Source organism: Bubalus bubalis, chromosome 16 (genome assembly GCF_019923935.1).
Source record: "Bubalus bubalis isolate 160015118507 breed Murrah chromosome 16, NDDB_SH_1, whole genome shotgun sequence".
NCBI classification, from domain to species: domain Eukaryota; kingdom Metazoa; phylum Chordata; class Mammalia; order Artiodactyla; family Bovidae; genus Bubalus; species Bubalus bubalis.
The window spans coordinates 5,813,160-5,831,874 of NC_059172.1; the positions used below are offsets into that span (position 1 = coordinate 5,813,160).

Here is an 18,715-nt window from a genome sequence, read left to right on the forward strand (position 1 = left end):
ATTCTCATCCCTTAAAAACTGAAAGTGGTAAAGTGAAGAATTCTATCTGATCTTGATTCTGCATTTATTCCATTCTTTTGTCATTTACTTTTGATCTATCTCTCTATAAGGAAATTACTGTTCTCAACCAATGCATCAGATCATCTATGTAAATATTTGCACCTTATCTCTTTGAGATATATTTTTCTATATATATACTGGAAACACACACTCACAAACTCACACATTCTCTTTCTCCTTATTTGTAAATAGTGTATACACATATACAATTAAACCTATTTTCTTGGAAAACTCCATATTCGGTTTTTTTTTTTTTTTTTTTCAAATTCTGTGAAAAAGAAACCCAAAAGAATGAAAACCAGGTCTGGAAAGCAGCAGGTCAGTGGCATCATTCAAATGGACGAATGAAGGATGCAGAGTTTCTATGGTCCCTGCACCTCTGATACACTATTGTTTTCGATACACATTAGAAGACATGTTCAGTCCAGCATTTTCTCCTGAAACCCATACTTGTCTAGCTTAAATTCATTCAGAAGACATTTAATTAGTAGATGCATCTCTTCACATATGGCTAAGAAGGTACAGAATGAAGAATTGTTCTTTCTGCTTTTCAAAGGCCATGGCACCCCACTCCAGTATTCTTGCCTGGAGAATCCCATGGATGGAGGAGCCTGGTGGCTACAGTCCATGGGGTTGCAAAGAGTCGGACACGACTGAGCGACTTCACTTCACTTTCACTCATTATTTAAGGAGGCTTTTTTTTTTTTTTTTCCCTATTCTAGCTTCTGGGGTTACATGAGTGAGCAAACTACATATCCTGGTGAACCATATATTGTAAGAGAGGTAATAGATATTGAGCACATAGACAAACGTTTACCGCAGTGTGTCACTTAGAAGAAAACACTATGAGGAAAATTAAAGGTGGAGTGCTTTTAGATGGCCATTCAAAGAAAACCTGAGAAGACAGAATTTGAACAGTAAATAAAGAATTCAAATATCTGAAGAGGAATTTGTTTCCATTATTTTTTAAAACTGACACACCTCTGAATATATTTGTTTAGGAAAGCACATTAGGATAATATTTAAATGCAGACTTAGCTCCCAGCTGGAATTATCATTTCTGTTTTTGTGTGTGTGTGTGTGTGTGAAAGTAAGATATGACTGGAAGCATTATGCCTCAAGAATTTCACCTTAAGTCTTTTTAAATTTAGTTTTCACATACACATCAGAAGAGCCTCTATATAATACTTAATTTTTCAGAGATGCCATGAAATATTAACATTTGAATAGAAAAAACAAGTATAAATGATGAAAATAATTTTTTCAATATTGGTGAGAATATTAATTTTCACACAAAATAAAAAACATTTTTAGTGAACAAATGTAGAAAATGACTTACCTGTAAAACTGACTTACTATATTTTCTAAAACAAGGTGGGAAGATTTATAGTGTTTCTTAGGAATATTCCCTAGTGCATTAAAAAAAAAAAATCGTATAATCCAATTAAGATAGATTTTGTTCCCTCAAGGGCATAACCTTAATTTCATGCTTTGACATTTTTAATTTTCCTTCAAGACCAAAATCTCTATGCAACATCTTTGTACCCTGCTTTATACTATGTGGCTGAGATCTTTGGCAAAAATAAAGAAGTTCACCATCACTTTTAATACTATGAAAGGACAAAAATGTGGTTGGATGAATTTTGCACTTTTTGTGTATAAAAGTGACTGAGAACCAGGATCATTCATAAAATTGATGTATCATAAAATTGGTGATTTAGGAGGAGAGGTCAAATATGAGTAAAGAATATCTGAATATTGTTTGATACTGCATTTGTTAGAGAATAAAGGAATCTAGAGATGGTCTCAGTAGCCTCTACCTTCCAGGGCATTGATAAGTCCAGCCAATTCAATCAAAGGAATTGAAGTAGAGTCTCATTAAGATAAGAGAGGCATCTCTGATTATTTTAAATTTCCAAATACTGGCTTACAGTCTGAGAAATCAGTCAGTGAATAAAGCTGTATATCATTATAAAAATATATATTGTCATCAACTTAGCACATTAGGAGAGATTCGAGCATAATGGTGTATTTTTCAGATTGGGGTCAAAAATATTTATTTATCCCAACATTTTCTGTTTTATCTTGATTCCTTGAACAAATTAAATAAAAATTTAAAGTGTAAAATCCTAAATATTCCCATGAAATAAAAGTTTCTTATATGATTGTAAGGCTAATTGTAGGATAGTAGAGCTCCTATTGGAGAAGGCAATGGCACCCCACTCCAGTACTCTTGCCTGGAAAAATCACATGGAGGGAGGAGCCTGGTAGGCTGCAGTCCATGGGGTTGCTAAGAGTCGGACATGGCTGAGCAACTTCACTTTCACTTTTCACTTTCATGCATTGGAAAAGGAAATGGCAACCCACTCCAGTGTTCTTGCCTGGAGAATCCCAGAGACGGGGGAGCCTGGTGGGCTGCCATCTATGGAGTTGCACAGAGTTGGAAACGACTGAAGCGACTTAGCAGCAGCAGCAGCAGAGCTCTTTATTTCCTGACACCTTAATGTAAAGATTCCTTATCTTGCCTAAAGATACTTGAAGGTTTGACCCTTCTTTAAGCTGAATGTCAGCACTGGTTTCCTAAAGTACTTATATATGTATGTAAGTACATTCTGATATGGGCTTCCCTGGTGGCTCAGATAATAAAGAATCAGGAAACACTGGCTCAATCCCTGAGTTAAAAAGATCCCCTGGAGAAGGAAATGGCAACCCACTGCAGTATTCTTGCTTGGAGAATCCCATGTACAGAGGAGCCTGGTGGGCTACAGTCCATGGACACACAAGAGTTGGACACGACTCAGTGATTAAACCACCACCACCACTATATCCTGATATACTTTAATATAGAATACCGTTGTGATAATCATAATATTTACAACCAGATTTTTCCAAGAAGAGGTAGGATTAACTCAATAGCAATTGAACAAGTAGGAAAAAAAGTAGTGAATTAACTCTGGAAAGGCAAAATAACAATACTTTTCAGTATGAGATCACTTGATCAAAAGTTCATGCATAAGAAGTAAATGCTTATTTACTTTACATGTATAACAACAAATAATATTGGAGAGCACAGAATTTACCTATCTACCATTGATACTGGTTAAAAGAAGGCTTTTCAGTGTTCTTATTTTATTTTCCTAAAAAGCCTTCAGGAGACTCTATTTAATTTATATTTGAAGACACAAATTCCTTAGTTAAAGGTTATTCCTTTAGTATAACCTTTAGAATATTCCTTAGAAGCAGAGTGATCTCTGCTTCAATTGCAAAGACCAGTTGACACATGTCTGCTAAAAGAACACATAATTGCTTTAGCTACACAAATGTCAAACAGTCAGATAATTGAAACTATCCCACTGACACTGCTATTTGTGTTCTTGTGATTATTTAATTCACTATATTTTTGGTTATAGAAGATTCAATAATATACTGGAAGTCCTAATCTATCTAATAAAATTGTACTGATTCAAAGGGAAAAAAAATAAAAGCATCCTATTCATAGATTGCTTAATAGTTTATATAGAATCTCCTTTTAAGATACACAAATAAAATGTTAACTAGATTTATTGTGGTGATCATTAAGTTGTACATCACATTTTTTAATATGCAGAAGGAAAGCTAAGAGTACATAGTAGAAGGTCACAAGGTAAAGATCAATATGCATAGATTATTTATATTATTATGTAAAAACCAACCAAAACTAGAAAATAAATGCTTCTATATATCACTTATAATAACATTAAAAGAGTAAGTACTTAAAAATGATTTTTTAAATAAAACTTCAAAAGTTACATACTGATAACCACAAAATATTGCATGCAGAGAGAAATTAAAGGAGACTTAAATAATGGAGAGATATATCTTCCTTGTGGATTGTAATATTCAGTAGTTTTAAGTCCAATATTTTTAAGTTACCAATTTGTCTAAAATTGATCAATAGTTTTAAAGCCAGTTCAGCTGGCTTATTTTTAATAGAAAAACTGACTCTAAGTTATATAGAAATTGTTAAAAAAATGTTAAATTAGCCAAAACAATTTTGAGACAGAAGAAAAATCTTTAAATGATTTATACTATCTAATTTTAAGAGTTAGTAAGGAACTACAGCATTCAAAACAATAAATTTAGCTACACTGAACAAGATATTTTCAATAAGGGTGAAATAGTTTATATTGGAAGGAGATATTATCTAGGACTTCCAAAGCTAAAGAGAAGTCAAAGTTTCAAAGGACAAGGTTTGCCTCACTTCAAACCTTCAAAGGATTGACTGACTCTCTTGTTAGGGGCTAATGTAGCTCGAGGCTTCAATTGAAGCCAATGCTCATTTACCACTTTGAAAATTCTAGGGCCCTTAAGAAGTATGCTAAATCTACTCTGCCTCTGCTCTATAAATAAAACAACAGTGTAGATGATAGCACATCTGCTTACAACATGCTGCTGCTGCTAAGTTGCTTCAGTCATGTCCATCTCTGTGCTACACTATGGACTGCCGCCTGCCAGGCTTCCTCTGTCCACGGGATTCTCCAGGCAGGAATACTGGAGTGGGTTGCCATGCCTACTCCAGGGGAATCTTCCGGACTCAGTTTGAACCTACGTCTCTTGTATCTCCTGCATTGACAGGCGAGTTCTTTACCACTAGTGCCACCTGAGAAGCATGGTTCACTAAACATTTTAAGCTCACTGTTGAGATCTACTGCTCAGAAAAAAATAAAAGGAAGAAAATAAGATTTATTTTTAAAGTACTATTACTTATTGACAATGCACCTGTTCACCCAAGAGTTCTAATGGAGATGTACAACAAGATATGTGCTGTTTTTATGCCTGCTAACACAACAGAGCAATCACATTCCCCATCCATTCTGCTGCCTATAGATCAAGGTATCATTTCAACTTTCAGATGTTATTATTTTAAAAATATGTTTTGTAAGGCTATGGCTGTTGTAGTTAGTGATTTATTTGATGTCTGGGCAAAGGAAATTGAAAGCTCCAAGAAAGGATTCATTATTGTGAATGCCATTAAGAATATTCATGATCCATTTGGAAGATGTAAAAATACTAACATTAACAGGATTTGGGGTAAGTTGTATTCCACCTTCATGAATGACGTTGAGGAGTTCAAAATTTCAGTGGTGAGAGTAGCTGCAGATGTAGTGGAAATAGTAAGAGAACTTGATTAGAAGTAGAGACTGAAGATGTGACTAAAATGCTGCAACCTCAGGATAAAACTTTAGTGGATAAGGAGTTGTTTCTTGTGGATGTGCAAAGCATATCGTTTCTTGAGATGGAATCACTCCTGGTGAAAAATGTTTTACAGATTGTTGACATGACAACAAAAAAATTAGAATATTACATAAACTTAGTTGATAAAGCAGTGTGAGCCTTTGAGAGTATCAATTTGAGATTTCAAAGTTCTGCTGTGGGTAAAATGCTGTGGAACAGCATTACATGCTACAGGCAAATCTTTTGTGACAATGTCAATTGATGTAGCAAACTTCATTGCTGCATTTTAAGAAACTGTCACCACAACCCACATTTTGAGCAAGTGCCACCCTGATCACTCAGCAGTCATCAGCAGTAAAGCAATACCCTTCACCAGTAAAATGATTGTAACTCACTGAAGGCTAAATTTTAATAAAGTATTTTAATTAAAATATATACACTTTAGACATAATGCTGTTGCATACTTAGTAGACTACAATATAATATAAATACAACTGTTACATGAGCTGGGAAACCAAAAAAATTGTGTAATTTGCTTTATTATGCCATTCACATATTGCAGTGGTCTGGAACAAGGCCTACAATATATTTTACATATGCCTATTTTGAGTTTTTTATGCTCCTAAATAGGGAGTTGAACCATGATAATTGGTTTTTTCAAGCATATAGGTTCTCTGGAATAAATGGGATTTATATAGAGCAATCATATTCCCCAGGATGCTTGGAATGTTTGGTCCAATTCCACTATTAGAAAAAAAAAAAAAAAAAGCAAAAACAAAACAGAAACCCTCATGACAGAATGACATGGAGCCAGAGTAAACACATGTGGATTTGACCATTTCTAAGTTCCCTCTGAGCCCTAAAAGCCCACGCTTTGGCAATTCTAAGTTTAGAAGCAAAAAGAGGATGTTTTAAAAATGTTGCCAAAGGACGTTTTGACCTCCTTGTTTCTCAGACTATAGATGAGAGGATTTAACATGGGGATGACCACTGTATAAAACACAGACAGCACTTTGTCTTGGTCCATTTAGAAGCTGGAGCTGGGGCGCAGATACATGAACAGGATTGTGCCAGAGAAGATGGTGACCACCATCTGGTGGGATGCGCAGGTGGAGAAGGCTTTGTGCCTCCATCAGCAGAGCGGATCCTCACGATGGCAGTGAGGATGCAGAGATAGGAAGTGAGAATGGTTAGGAGGCAGCTCAGCTCATTAAAACTGGCAAAAGCAAGAATGACAGCTTCATTGACACGAGTGTCAGAACAAGTGAGTTTCAGGAGGGGTGGAATGTCACAGAAAAAGTGGTTGATGACACTGAAGTGGCAGAAAGGCAGCTGGAAGGTGAGGCCATGTGAATGGCAGCATTTATGAAGCCAGCAAGGTATGTGGCCAGCACCAGCGTGACGTTAAATTGGGAGGAGTGACCGTGTAAAGGAGAGGTTTGCAAATGGCCACGTAACAGTCATAGGCCATCACGATCAACAGGAATCCCTCAATGCCAGCAAAAGAACCAAAACAGAAGAACTGAGTGGCACATTCATTGAATGAAATGACTGGGTTCTCTGCCCAGAAATTTACGGGCATTTTAGGGGCAATGACAGAAGAGTAACAGAAGTCAACAAGGGACAGGTTACTGAGGAAAAAATACATTAGCATGTGGAGATGTGAGTCAATCTTGATTAAGAGGATCATGCCAAGATTTCCAAACACAGTGATCATACAGATGACTAGAAATGCCATAAAAAGAAGATTCTGTAGCTCTGGATGATTGCTGAACCCCAGGACAATAAATTCAGTCACTGTCGAATGGTTGCTCATCCCTTTGTCTCAGAATGGATGATTGGCTTGCTGAGATAAGAAAGAAATCAGTGATATAAATTATTAAAAAAAAGAAAAAAAAGAAAATCAGTTTATTCTCTACTGTAAAATTACTTCTAAAATGTCCAAAGAACGTGTATATTAAGGCTTTTTATTCTTTTAACTGCAGAACAATAAAAAGATTTCTTAAGTGAACTCAGCAACTTTTATTTTAAAATGAGCATTTATCCATGCGTGTGTGAAATTGTTGATAATCAACCCCTGCTTGTCTATATCTTACCTTACCTCCCAAAGTTTTTCACCTCCTCCGTTGATCTTTTTGCCTTCACTGTCTATCATCCAGTTCCTTTGCATTCTCTTTGGCAGTGAAATGTGAGACATACTTGGATATATAATACTTCCTGAATTCAGTTCGGTTTTTTTCCTGTTTTCTCTTAAGCCCACTCCAATCAAACTTTCACTCCGTCACTACACAGAAATTGTTCTTGTCAAGGTTGTCAGGGTTCTTTATGCTGCTAAATTCAGTGGTCAATTCTCAATCTTCATCTTTTTGATCTATCAATAATATTTGGCAGAGTTAATTGCTAACTACTCCTTGAAAAACTATCATCTCTTGTCTTTCAGGACACACCATTCTGAGTTTTCCTCCTACCATATGGGCTGCTCCTTCTAAGCCTTCTTTGTTCATTCCTCTTTTCTCTGACTGTTAAGATTGGAGTAGCTCAGAACTCATTTTGTGATCTTCTTCTATTTTTTTTTTCTTATTTACACTCTACCTTCATGATCTTATTCAGTCTCTTGACTATAAATACTATCTATATATTTACAACTCCTGAATTTATTTCAGCCCTGACCTCTTTCCCAAATCCCAGACTTATAATGCAATCACTTACTCACATTTTCACACTAATATCAAATAATGACTCAACCTAACTCAAAGCTGATTTGCTCATGTCTTCCTTTAATTTTCCCAAACATAACATTCTCTGTCTCAAGTCAGTGACAACTCTCTACTTCCATGTGTTCAAATAAAAAATAAATACAAGCAAATAAATATTAAAGAAATTGTTCTCTTTTCTTTCTCACATACTATGTAACTAGTCTATCAGATAATTATGTTGTCTCTATTTTCAAAATGTCTACGTCAACAAGCCAACTTTATTTATTTCTACCATTAAGGCTCAAGTCAACATCATCTTTCACCTAGATTACTACAATAGTCCTTTAACTGACCGTTCTTTCTCTAAAATCAGTTAAATTCCACCCTATAAAATACCATTTAAAAAAATTCACAGCCATTTTGTAGATCTCTACTTTATACATATAAATATATATATATACATCTATATATATGATATAAATTATATTCTACCTGACATATATGACCTCATATGTGTGTATGTGTTTACATATGTTTCTGTATATAGATAGATAAAGGCTGACAATTGCAGTGGTTCCTCAAAGCCTGCATATAAGAGCATAAAACAATTTTATTTAATGCACTACACAGTGTATTAGATATGCCAAGTGCTTTGGCACTCTTTCTGCACAAAATTCATTAAATTTCCCTGCTTCATACATGAGAAGGCAATGGCAACCCACTCCAGTGCTCTTGCCTGGAAAATCTCATGGACGGAGGAGCCTGGTGGGCTGCAGTCCATGGGGTCGCACAGAGTCAGACAAGACTGAAATGACTTAGCAGCAGCAGTTTCATACACACACAAAAACACACATATATACACAGAAAGATGTATGGGTACATGTGTGTTTGTATGTGTATGCATAGGTTGAATATTCTATAAAGTTCTCATCTCTTATTAGTCGTCCTAAACCCCTTTCTTCTAAAAAAAAAAAAATAATTGTGTTAGTTTAGTTGCTAACCTTCAATTCAGTGTTTCAGACACAATTTAGAGACATAGTGTTTTTAAAATTTTTATTTATTGATCTTAATTGGAGGATAAGTACTTTGCAATATTGTGATGGTTTTTGCCTACATCAATATGAATCTGCCATAGGCACATGTGCGTCCCCTCCATGCTGAGCCTCCTTCCCTGTCAACCCTGTTCTTCCAGGTTGTCACAGAGCACTGAGAGATTGTGTCTTAATTCCTTGAATGCTTTTTGAATCCTCTTTGAAGCTTTCTATATCTAATCACTTAGAGATAAATTAAATCATCTTACCTGCTGTCCTTAAGACATACTCACTGAAAGTAGTGGTGTTTATAAGTTTAGTTTTATTTATTGCTTTTTGGAGGAATACAAAATTTTTCCCCTACAGCGTGAAATTTATAGCTTTGATGAAAATGGAAGTGGCCTAAGGAACTCAGCTGTGACAGACTTAAGATATGGTTAATTAATTCAACAAAGAGTATAAGATGCTACTTCTGAATTTGAGGCTGAGGGTCAGATTATTAAGGTTGCGATGAAGCTCTTGAGATTTAATCATCTTTGCAAAACACTAAAAAAACAAAAGCCTGAAATATACTAACCCAAAATTAAGACATCCACTTATTTTTCACTGAGATAATTGAACTATTTTCTCCCCAGAGAGTCACTTATACCTTTGTGAACAAGTTAGGCATTTGAAGTACAAAATATCTTTTATGGTCTTAAGACTCCATTGTGAATAACACTGAATTAAATTAAATGATATAAAATGTATTAGGTCTTGCCTCAAAAATTCACAATTCCACTGAAAATATAATCCATACTCATATCTATTTTAATAGGCAAGAATATTGGAATGAGTTACTATAACCTACTCCAATTGATCCATCACTCCCCAAAGACCTTCCTGATTGCAGTTTTTTCTCTTTTTATTTACTCGTTCTGTTCCATGTATACTTGTTCCCTTACTATTCTTTTAACAAACTAAGGAGGATCTCACCTCAGGGCCTTTGATTCACCACAGGTATTCATGAAATATTATTCCTATGCAGGACTTGCTCAAATATTATTTCCACAGGTTGCTCTACTCCCATACAACCCTTTTCTCTCACTTTAATTTCTTTAAAGCACAACTCTTATCCATGTCACACACATGCATCCCACACAAACAGGAACAAATGCCTGTGCAAATGTGTATAAACACTTTGATGTTGACAATAAAGTCTTCCTCACTCAAAAACAAGTTTAATGAAATCAAGAATTTTGTTTTCTCACGTGATATATCTTCAGCATGTGTTACCTGCTGAATATATTTTTCCACTAATGTCCTTGAGAGAAACATTGGTTAATAATTAAAAGTGGAATTAACAAGAGATTGGAGGGTTGAAACACAAGCTGGAATCAAGATTGCCAGGAGAAATTTCAATAAACTCAGATATGCAGATGACACCACCCTTATGGCAGAAAGTGAAGAGGAACTCAAAAGCCTCTTGATGAAAGTGAAAGTGGAGAGTGAAAAAGTTGGCTTAAAGTTCAACATTCAGAAAACGAAGATCATGGCATCTGGTCCCATCACTTCATGGGAAATAGATGGGGAAACAGTGGAAACTGTCAGACTTTATTTTTTTGGGCTCCAAAATCACTGCAGATGGTGACTGCAGCCATGAAATTAAAAGACACTTACTTCTTGGAAGGAAAGTTATGACTAACCTAGACAGCATATTCAAAAGCAGAGAGGTTCGTCTAGTCAAGGCTATGGTTTTTCCTGTGGTCATGTATGGATGTGAGAGTTGGACTGTGAAGAAGGCGGAGCACCAAAGAATTGATGCTTTTGAACTGTGGTATTGGAGAAGACTCTTGAGAGTCCCTTGGACTGCAAGGAGATCCAACCAGTCCATTCTGAAGAAGATCAGCCCTGGGATTTCTTTGGAAGTAATGATGCTAAATCTGAAACTCCAGTACCTTGGCCACCTCATGCGAAGAGTTGCCTCATTGGAAAAGACTCTGATGCTGGGAGGGATTGGGGGCAGGAGGAGAAGGGGATGCCAGAGGATGAGATGGCTGGATGGCATCACTGACTCAATGGACGTGAGAGTCTGAGTGCACTCTGGGAGTTAGTGATGGACAGGGTGGCCTGGCATGCTGTGATTCACGGGGTCGCAAAGAGTTGGACACGACTGAGCAACTGAACTGGAGGGTTGTTCCAGGGGGATAGGGTGAGTTATCTCCTCCTTTGTGGTCTCTAACAAACCTTTTGGGGATGAAGTGGTTTCATTTGGAACATTGGTATTCCACCTTCTGGTCTGTAGTGGAGAGTGGGATGGAAAAACATAGGAAACAGACATTTAGCTGATTGCAAATCATTACTTAGTCCTTCTTCAACATATCATCTTATTCAAGACAGTTTTTTCCCTGTTGATCCAACATTGACAGCCCCGATCCCATTACAATGAGCAATAAATAGATAATTGTGTTTGATAAATGTTTATTGAAAATTATGTGAAACTTTGGCTGGGCTACAGATAAAAAGAATGCTTTGACTTTGAGATTACTACACTCCAAAATATTTCAGTTAATTCACAAAGTCAGTAAACTATACCCCCATTATTGCTATGGCACTCTTATTATTAAACAACTAGGACTTTCTTCTATAGTATTTGGTACTCTTGATATCCATGTGAATGGAAGAGTGTTACTATTTACAATAGATGCTGTGATATTCTACCCGGATTGGACTTTCAGTATTGAAGTATTTACTTCCCCAGCTTCCTAGGGCATCAACAGCTCACACCTCATAGCTGAGCTCTACTCTTGGAATATCCCTGCTGAAAGGCATTGTCATTCTGAAAGTTAGACTGCTTCCAGTGGGTGACCCATATGTAAAGCAGGTTATTATGGAGGTATAAATTTGAAACATTTCTGAGAAGGATATGAGAAGGATATTCTGATAAGGTATAAATTTGAAACATTTCTGTTCAAATTTGAAACATCTCTGAGAAGGATAATCTCAACTCCAGATCTCCACATGGAACTGGCTGAATACTCTGTTGTAATTTCATCACAAATTAGTTTCTTCTACCCAATCCTATTTCCCTTACTTCTTTATCAGTATTGTTCCTGGGAACATTGTCCAATAAATTTCCTAAATACAAATATCTGTTTCAGAGTCTATTTTCCAAGATCCAATCAAAGTTATATATATATAAAATTAAGAGTGAAAAAGCTCAATATTGAAATTGAGATTTAAATCTAGGTCAGCCAATTCCAAGTATTTTGATATTTTACCAGACACTGCCTTCCTTCACTGTATTGATTCATGCTACAGGCTAATAAATACACATTTAGGACACCAGGAAATTAAGAACAAATCTCATTTTAAACAATATACTTTAACACAGAAAAACAGTTCAAGCAATTAGACAATACAGTTAACATGAAAACATTCTTATTCCACATAATAGGGTGATATGTAACATGGCTTCACATTATCTGTTGCTGTAAGATCTTCTTTAAGGCCCCTTTCACATCCTTATTTTTCAAACTGTAGATGAGGGGATTTAGCATAGGGATCACGACCGTATAAAAGACAGAGACAATCTTGTCCTGCTCCATTGAGTAGCTAGTCTTAGGACGCAAGTACATGAAGAGAATTGTGCCAAAGAATATGGTGACGGCCATGAGGTGAGAGGCACAGGTGGAGAAGGCTCTGTGCCTGCCCTCCAAGGAGGGCATCCTCAAGATGGCAACGAGGATGCATAGGTAGGAAGTGAGGATGATCATAACACAGCCGACGACATTAACGCTGGAGAAAGCCATGATCACGATGCCATTGATGTGGGTATCAGAGCAAGAGAGTTTGAGCAGAGCTGGTGTATCACAGTAGAAATGATTGATCTTATTGGAGCCACAAAAGGACAACTTGAAAGTCATTCCTGTGTGTATGGCTGCATTTCCAAAACCTGCTAGGAACGAGGTAGCCACTAGCAAGAAGCAAATTCTCCCAGACATGAGAACTGGATACAGCAAAGGGTTCCAAATGGCTACGTAGCGGTCATATGCCATCGTAGCTAACAAGAAGCACTCAGTCCCCAGGAAGGAGCCAAAGAAATAGAACTGGGCAGCACACCCATTAAAAGAAATGGCCTTGCTCTCAGCCACAAGGTTCACCAGCATCTTAGGAGTGACAGAAGAAGAGTAAGAGGCATCAACAAAGGAGAGACTGCTGAGAAAAAAGTACATGGGGGTGTGGAGACAAGGATCCATCTTAATTAACACAATCACCCCCAAATTACCCACCATGGTTGCCACATAGATCAACAGAAATAATCCAAAGAGGACGACCTGTAGCTCTGAATTGTCTGAGAGTCCTAAGAGGATAAATTCGGTCACTTCTGTTTGATTCCTGGTTTGCATCTCTTTTGTATATCTGACCATTTGAACTGCAATAAGAGAAAAGATAGAACATGCTATTTGGTCAGATGAATACACAACAGTTGGTCTTCCCTGCTGGCTCTATGGTAAATGAGCTCGCCAATACAGAAGCTTCAGGTTTGATCCTTGGGTGGGGAAGATCCCCTGGAGAAGGAAATGGCAACCCACCCCAGTATTTTTGCCTAGAACATTCCATTGACATAGGAGACTCATAGTGAAGCTGAAATGCCAATACTTTGGCCACCTGATGTGAAGAACTGACTCATTGGAAAAGACCCTGAGTCTGGAAAAGATTGAAGGCAGGAGGAGAAGTGGATGACAGAGGAGGAGATGGTTGGATGGCATCGCGTACTCAATGGGCATGTGTTTGAGCAAGCTCCAGGAGTTGGTGATGGACAGGGAAGCCCGGTGTGCTGCAGTCCATGTCACAAGCAATCAGACATGACTAAGTGACTGTATGGATGTGAGAGTTGGACTGTGAAGAAACCTGAGTGCCGAGAATTGATGCTTTTGAACTATGGTGCTGGAGCAGACTCTTGCAAGTCCCTTGGACTGCAAGGAGATCCAACCAGTCCATTCTAAAGGAAATCAGCCATGAATATTCATTGGAAAGACTAATGTTGAAGCTGAAACTCCCATACTTTGGCTACCTCATGCAAAGAGTTGACTCATTGGAAAAGACCCTAATGCTGGGAGGGATTGAGGGCAGGAGGAAAAGGGGATGACAGAGGATGAGATGGCTGGATGGCATCACCGACTCGATGCACATGAGTTTGGGTGAACTCTGGGACTTGGTGATGGACAGGGAGTCCTGGCGTGCTGCAATTCATGGGGTCACAAAGAGTCGGGCATGACTGAGTGACTGAACTGAACTGAATGGGAGCGACTGAACTGAATTAATATAAATCTTTTTTTAAAAAACTTAAAACAGAAGATCAAAGTAACTCAGCACCTGTGCTAATATTGATGTTAAAGGATCTACTGAGCACAGCTTGGGGGAAGGGTGGCAGGATCTGGTTCCATTCTTACAGACACCACTGTACAAGAAGTGCCTAGTCATGCTCAGATCCACTCAGTTTCCACTGGGACAGGGACTCAATACTCCAATAAGCAAAAAGCCTGGCAGTTTTATACAATACTGTAATACTTTCAATGTATCACTGCACCCATTATCTTACCTAAACCTCACCACAATTCAGTGAGGGAGATAATCAAGAATAAGCCCATGAGTATTAAGAAGATAATCTTTTGTTAGGTGAGGTTAGTGAAGTATAGGAATGTCTCAGCTAATCAGTGGTGAATGCTGGATAGAACATAAGTCTCTTGATGCCACATTATTTGTTCCTCAAAACTACACTGCCCCTCTTCTGATTTCACTGGGCAGATATTCAGCCTAGGTCCTTGTTCTTGGACTAAACTTGCTGTTTGAATTTCACAGAAGAGCATCTTCAGCAGGTATTAAAAAGAAGGAAAGGGTCTTTTCCTCTCATCTTCAACATGAAAGCTTCCATGAGAGTACTTTTCCATCAGAAATAGCAGAAAGAATAAAATGCTCTAGAAATTTGTGTGTGTGTGTTAGGCACATAAAGAAAGGCAACAATGTGTAAAAATAGCAAGTACTAAATTAGGTTACTCATTCCTTATGATCTACAAGCTCTGTGTTAAGTATGTTTCCTGCATTATTTTATTTAAATTCTATGAGGTAGGTGGTATTATAGTCCTCTTTTTGCACATGAGAAATGAGAGGTACAAAAGATTGGTGACTGCTGCTCAGAGTCTCATAGATCGCCTATGGATGTCTAATTTACATCCAGTCAGTGCAGTTCTCCTTCAGGACCTTGTCATTAATAGGTGTGAGCACTAATATACAGAGATGTTGATTTTATAATTCTAAGAACTGTATTAATACATTAGAATCCATTTACCTACATTAGGAAAAAAAATATGTATATCTCCTAAAAAGAAAATACAGTGGCTGAAAATTGCCTTTTTCAGAACTCACTCTCATTAATTTGTCTTTTAGCAAAATACCATTCATTTTACATCTAGCATTGCAAATTACATGTCTCATTCTCTCCTCTTCCTTAGCAAGCAAATTCATTTATTGTTTTTGTGAAATATACTCTTTTCCCCAGCTGAGAGTTTGCAGTCAACCATCTAGTCCAGAGATTCTTCATCTGGGTTTTCAATTTCTAAATTTGTGAAAATAATAGTAAGATTTCCTTAAAATCTCCGGTGTTTAAAAAAGCATTCAAGTCATATATTATTTATTCTCCTCAGCTTTCTCCTAAAGACTAAGAAATTTTGTGTTGATAAAAAAGGAGCAGTTATTTAAAATACTTTCTTAGTCATTTAGTAATTCTTGGAAACTTGGGTCTGTGGGTAATTGGAAAAATTAACAAGATTGTGAATTTTTCTTCAGATCAGTAAGCTACATGGGACACAACTTTAATATTTTTTTTCTTACCTTTCTTAATTGGTTGACTTCTACTTGATCCCTTTGCTTGTTCTTATCCAATGCCCAAATTCACCAGAAAAAGAAAATCGGGAGGCAAGAAAACATAAAAACTTTTTAGAAAAGTGTTTTAGAAAAGTGTCCTCTAATTGCCCCAGGTTAAGCCGTAGACACAGTTGTAAAGGACTTTAGACACCAACCATTACAGAGACGAGAAAAGTGAAACACTTATACCTTCCCTGTCATGAGAGAATCTCTCACATTCAGCAGAGACTGAGTCCTCCTTATTTTTACTTTTCCTTTAAGGTAAGAATCCCAATGTGTTAATGTAAAATACATTTCAAAATATAGAATACATTGCTGCAATATATATGTAATACTGTTTGCAGCTATTTCCAGTTGGAGAGTTCCTAGACCAGAGTCTGGAGTAAGCATCCTGACATTTTAAATAGGATATATTTCTTGTTCTTATGGCTCTGGGGACTGTGTTCCCCATGTCATCTCATTTTAATATACTTGTTGTTGTTTTTTTTTTCCCCCTCTGCAACTAAGGGACTCACATATCTCTTTCATGGTCCTCTCCTTTATCCTTGGGATACCTGGGGCTAAATAGAATGAATTTTTAGATGAGTATTCCTAATCACTGTTTTGATTTTTTTTTTTTTTTTGATTCATTGCTTCATTGCTATGTCAGACTTTCACTAATTGCCACGAGCAGGGACTGCTCTCTCATTGCAGTACGCAGGCTTCTCATTACGGTGGTGTCTTGTTGCAGCGCATGGGCTCCGGTGTGTGGGCTTCAGTAGTTGTAGCTCACAGTCTCCAGGGTGCTGAGTGCTGAGGCATAGGCTTAGTAGCTCCTGCACCAGGTCTTTCTGGCATGTGGGGTCTTTCCAGACCAGGGATCGAACCCATGTCCCCTGCACTGGCAGGCAGATTCCTAATCACTGAAGCACCAGGGAAGCCCCTCTAATCACCATTAAACACCCTTTTATTGTCATCCCAACAGTTAGTGGTCTGGTTCCCTTGGGAACATTAAAAATATCCACAAAAGAGCAGGTTAGTTCAATCTCTGATCTTGCCTTGTATAAGGACTTTGGGTACATAAAGGAAATTATGCTACCTGAATCATGGTAATGGACTAATTGAGGGAGGTAAAGGGAGCCAGCAAGAACAGGATTGACCTGACTTTCAGTCATGGCTATCTGTCACTGATTTTGGATAATGCATCAAACCTCTTTATATCTCAGCTTTTTCGTTTCTATATAGGAATACCGACACCCGCCTCATAGATGGAATCTGTAGATAAATGGATGAATGCATGTGAATTGTTGCATCAAATACATATAGATAGCTGACTGATAAGCAAGAGTTTCCCCCACCCTGGCTCTCCTTCCTACTGTCTAGAATAAGAAATAGTTATCAGCGTATGTAGTTTAGATTGATGCTTACAAGTTTCCCATTGCCTAAATGTATCTTCCATTTAAGAGATACAGAGTCTGAAATAAATTGATCAACATATGACAATCATTTATATTATCTATGTCACTTTGAGAAGATACCCCAAATAATTTCTCTCATTACAATGTACTCAATGTACTTTGCACTAAATTCTGGGGGATACAAAGACTTAAAAGATACATTGATTTATCTCTAGCAATTCAGACAATATTTACATTATTTTGGTTAAATCTTAGCCTTTCTTTAGAGGGAAAATACAGTAGGCTCCTATCAACACAGAGTCTGAAACATAATTGGCAAACAATGAAGTTTATTTAATAAGTAAATAAATAACTTTTCTTCAATTAATAGTGAATTCATTATTATACAGAAGTGTGAGTGGAAGCTGGAAGAAAGATCACACAGCACTAAGAGATCAATGGTAAGGGATATAGGACTGAAAGGACCCTAGGTGACATCACAGTGGTGGAATGAGACCACTGAACAACATAGGAGTAATTAATCATGGACCATCCTAGTCAGCCCAAGCTGTGAAGCAGAAAGTCTCAAGGAGTTTCAGAATAAGAAACCCAGTTTAAGTGTCATTCAAAGAGGCACCAGACAGGGACTTCCCTGGCAGTCCAGTGGGTAAGAATCCACTTTGCAATTCAAGGGACATGGGTTCAATTCCTGGTCAGGGAACTAGGATCATACATGCCCAGAGCAACTAAGCCTACCCTCCACAGCTACTGGAACCAGCTTGCCTCAACTACTGAGCCCATGTGCCACAACAGGAGTCCATGCGCTGCAACGAAAGATCCCACATGAAGCAACAAAGATTCCACATGCTGTGACTAAGACCTGGCACAGCCAAATAAATAACTATCCTAGAAAACAGACAGCATTTTATCTCCCTACTACCAAGATGAGAACCATCAGAAGTTAGGATGCAATGAGAGCTCCATGGAGTTTTCTGAAAATTCACCTTGGAAATAAGAATGTGAGATTGGCACCATAAAAGAGAAACCACTGACAAGTTGTAATGCAGTTTTCATGGAGAGTCATGGGACTCTCAAGTCCCCAAAACAAGCAACTACCATTTATTCATCACAAAACAGAGGTAATGCTGACTAACGAAGATATGACTTTTCCTCATATGACTTTTCTGATCTCAGTCATGGTACCATCAGAAGATTCAATTGACCAAATAAGGAAATTACCCTGCAGAATCCCTGATGAATAAATGCTCAAAAAATGTTAATTTTCTGCAGCCCTTTTTTTTTTTTTTCCATTTTCCTATCCACTAGGCTCTCAAACGGAGAAGGCAATGGCACCCCACTCCAGTACTCTTGCCTGGAAAATCCCAAGGACAGAGGAGCCTGGTAGGCTGCAGTCCATGGGGTCGCTAAGAGT

The 18,715-nt window shown here is 37.5% G+C and overlaps 1 protein-coding gene and 1 pseudogene across 1 annotated transcript; both read right to left on the reverse strand.

Moving 5' to 3' along the window:
- Positions 1-6,163: 6,163 nt before the first annotated feature.
- On the reverse strand, positions 6,164-7,090 carry LOC102396076 (annotated as a pseudogene).
- Positions 7,091-12,456: 5,366 nt separating this feature from the next.
- Positions 12,457-13,410, reverse strand: LOC112579426 (olfactory receptor 5AP2). Its single transcript, XM_025265869.3, has one exon. The coding sequence runs from the start codon at positions 13,408-13,410 to the stop codon at positions 12,457-12,459; it is 954 nt and encodes a 317-aa protein (XP_025121654.3).
- Between the last annotated feature and the right edge of the window lie 5,305 nt (positions 13,411-18,715).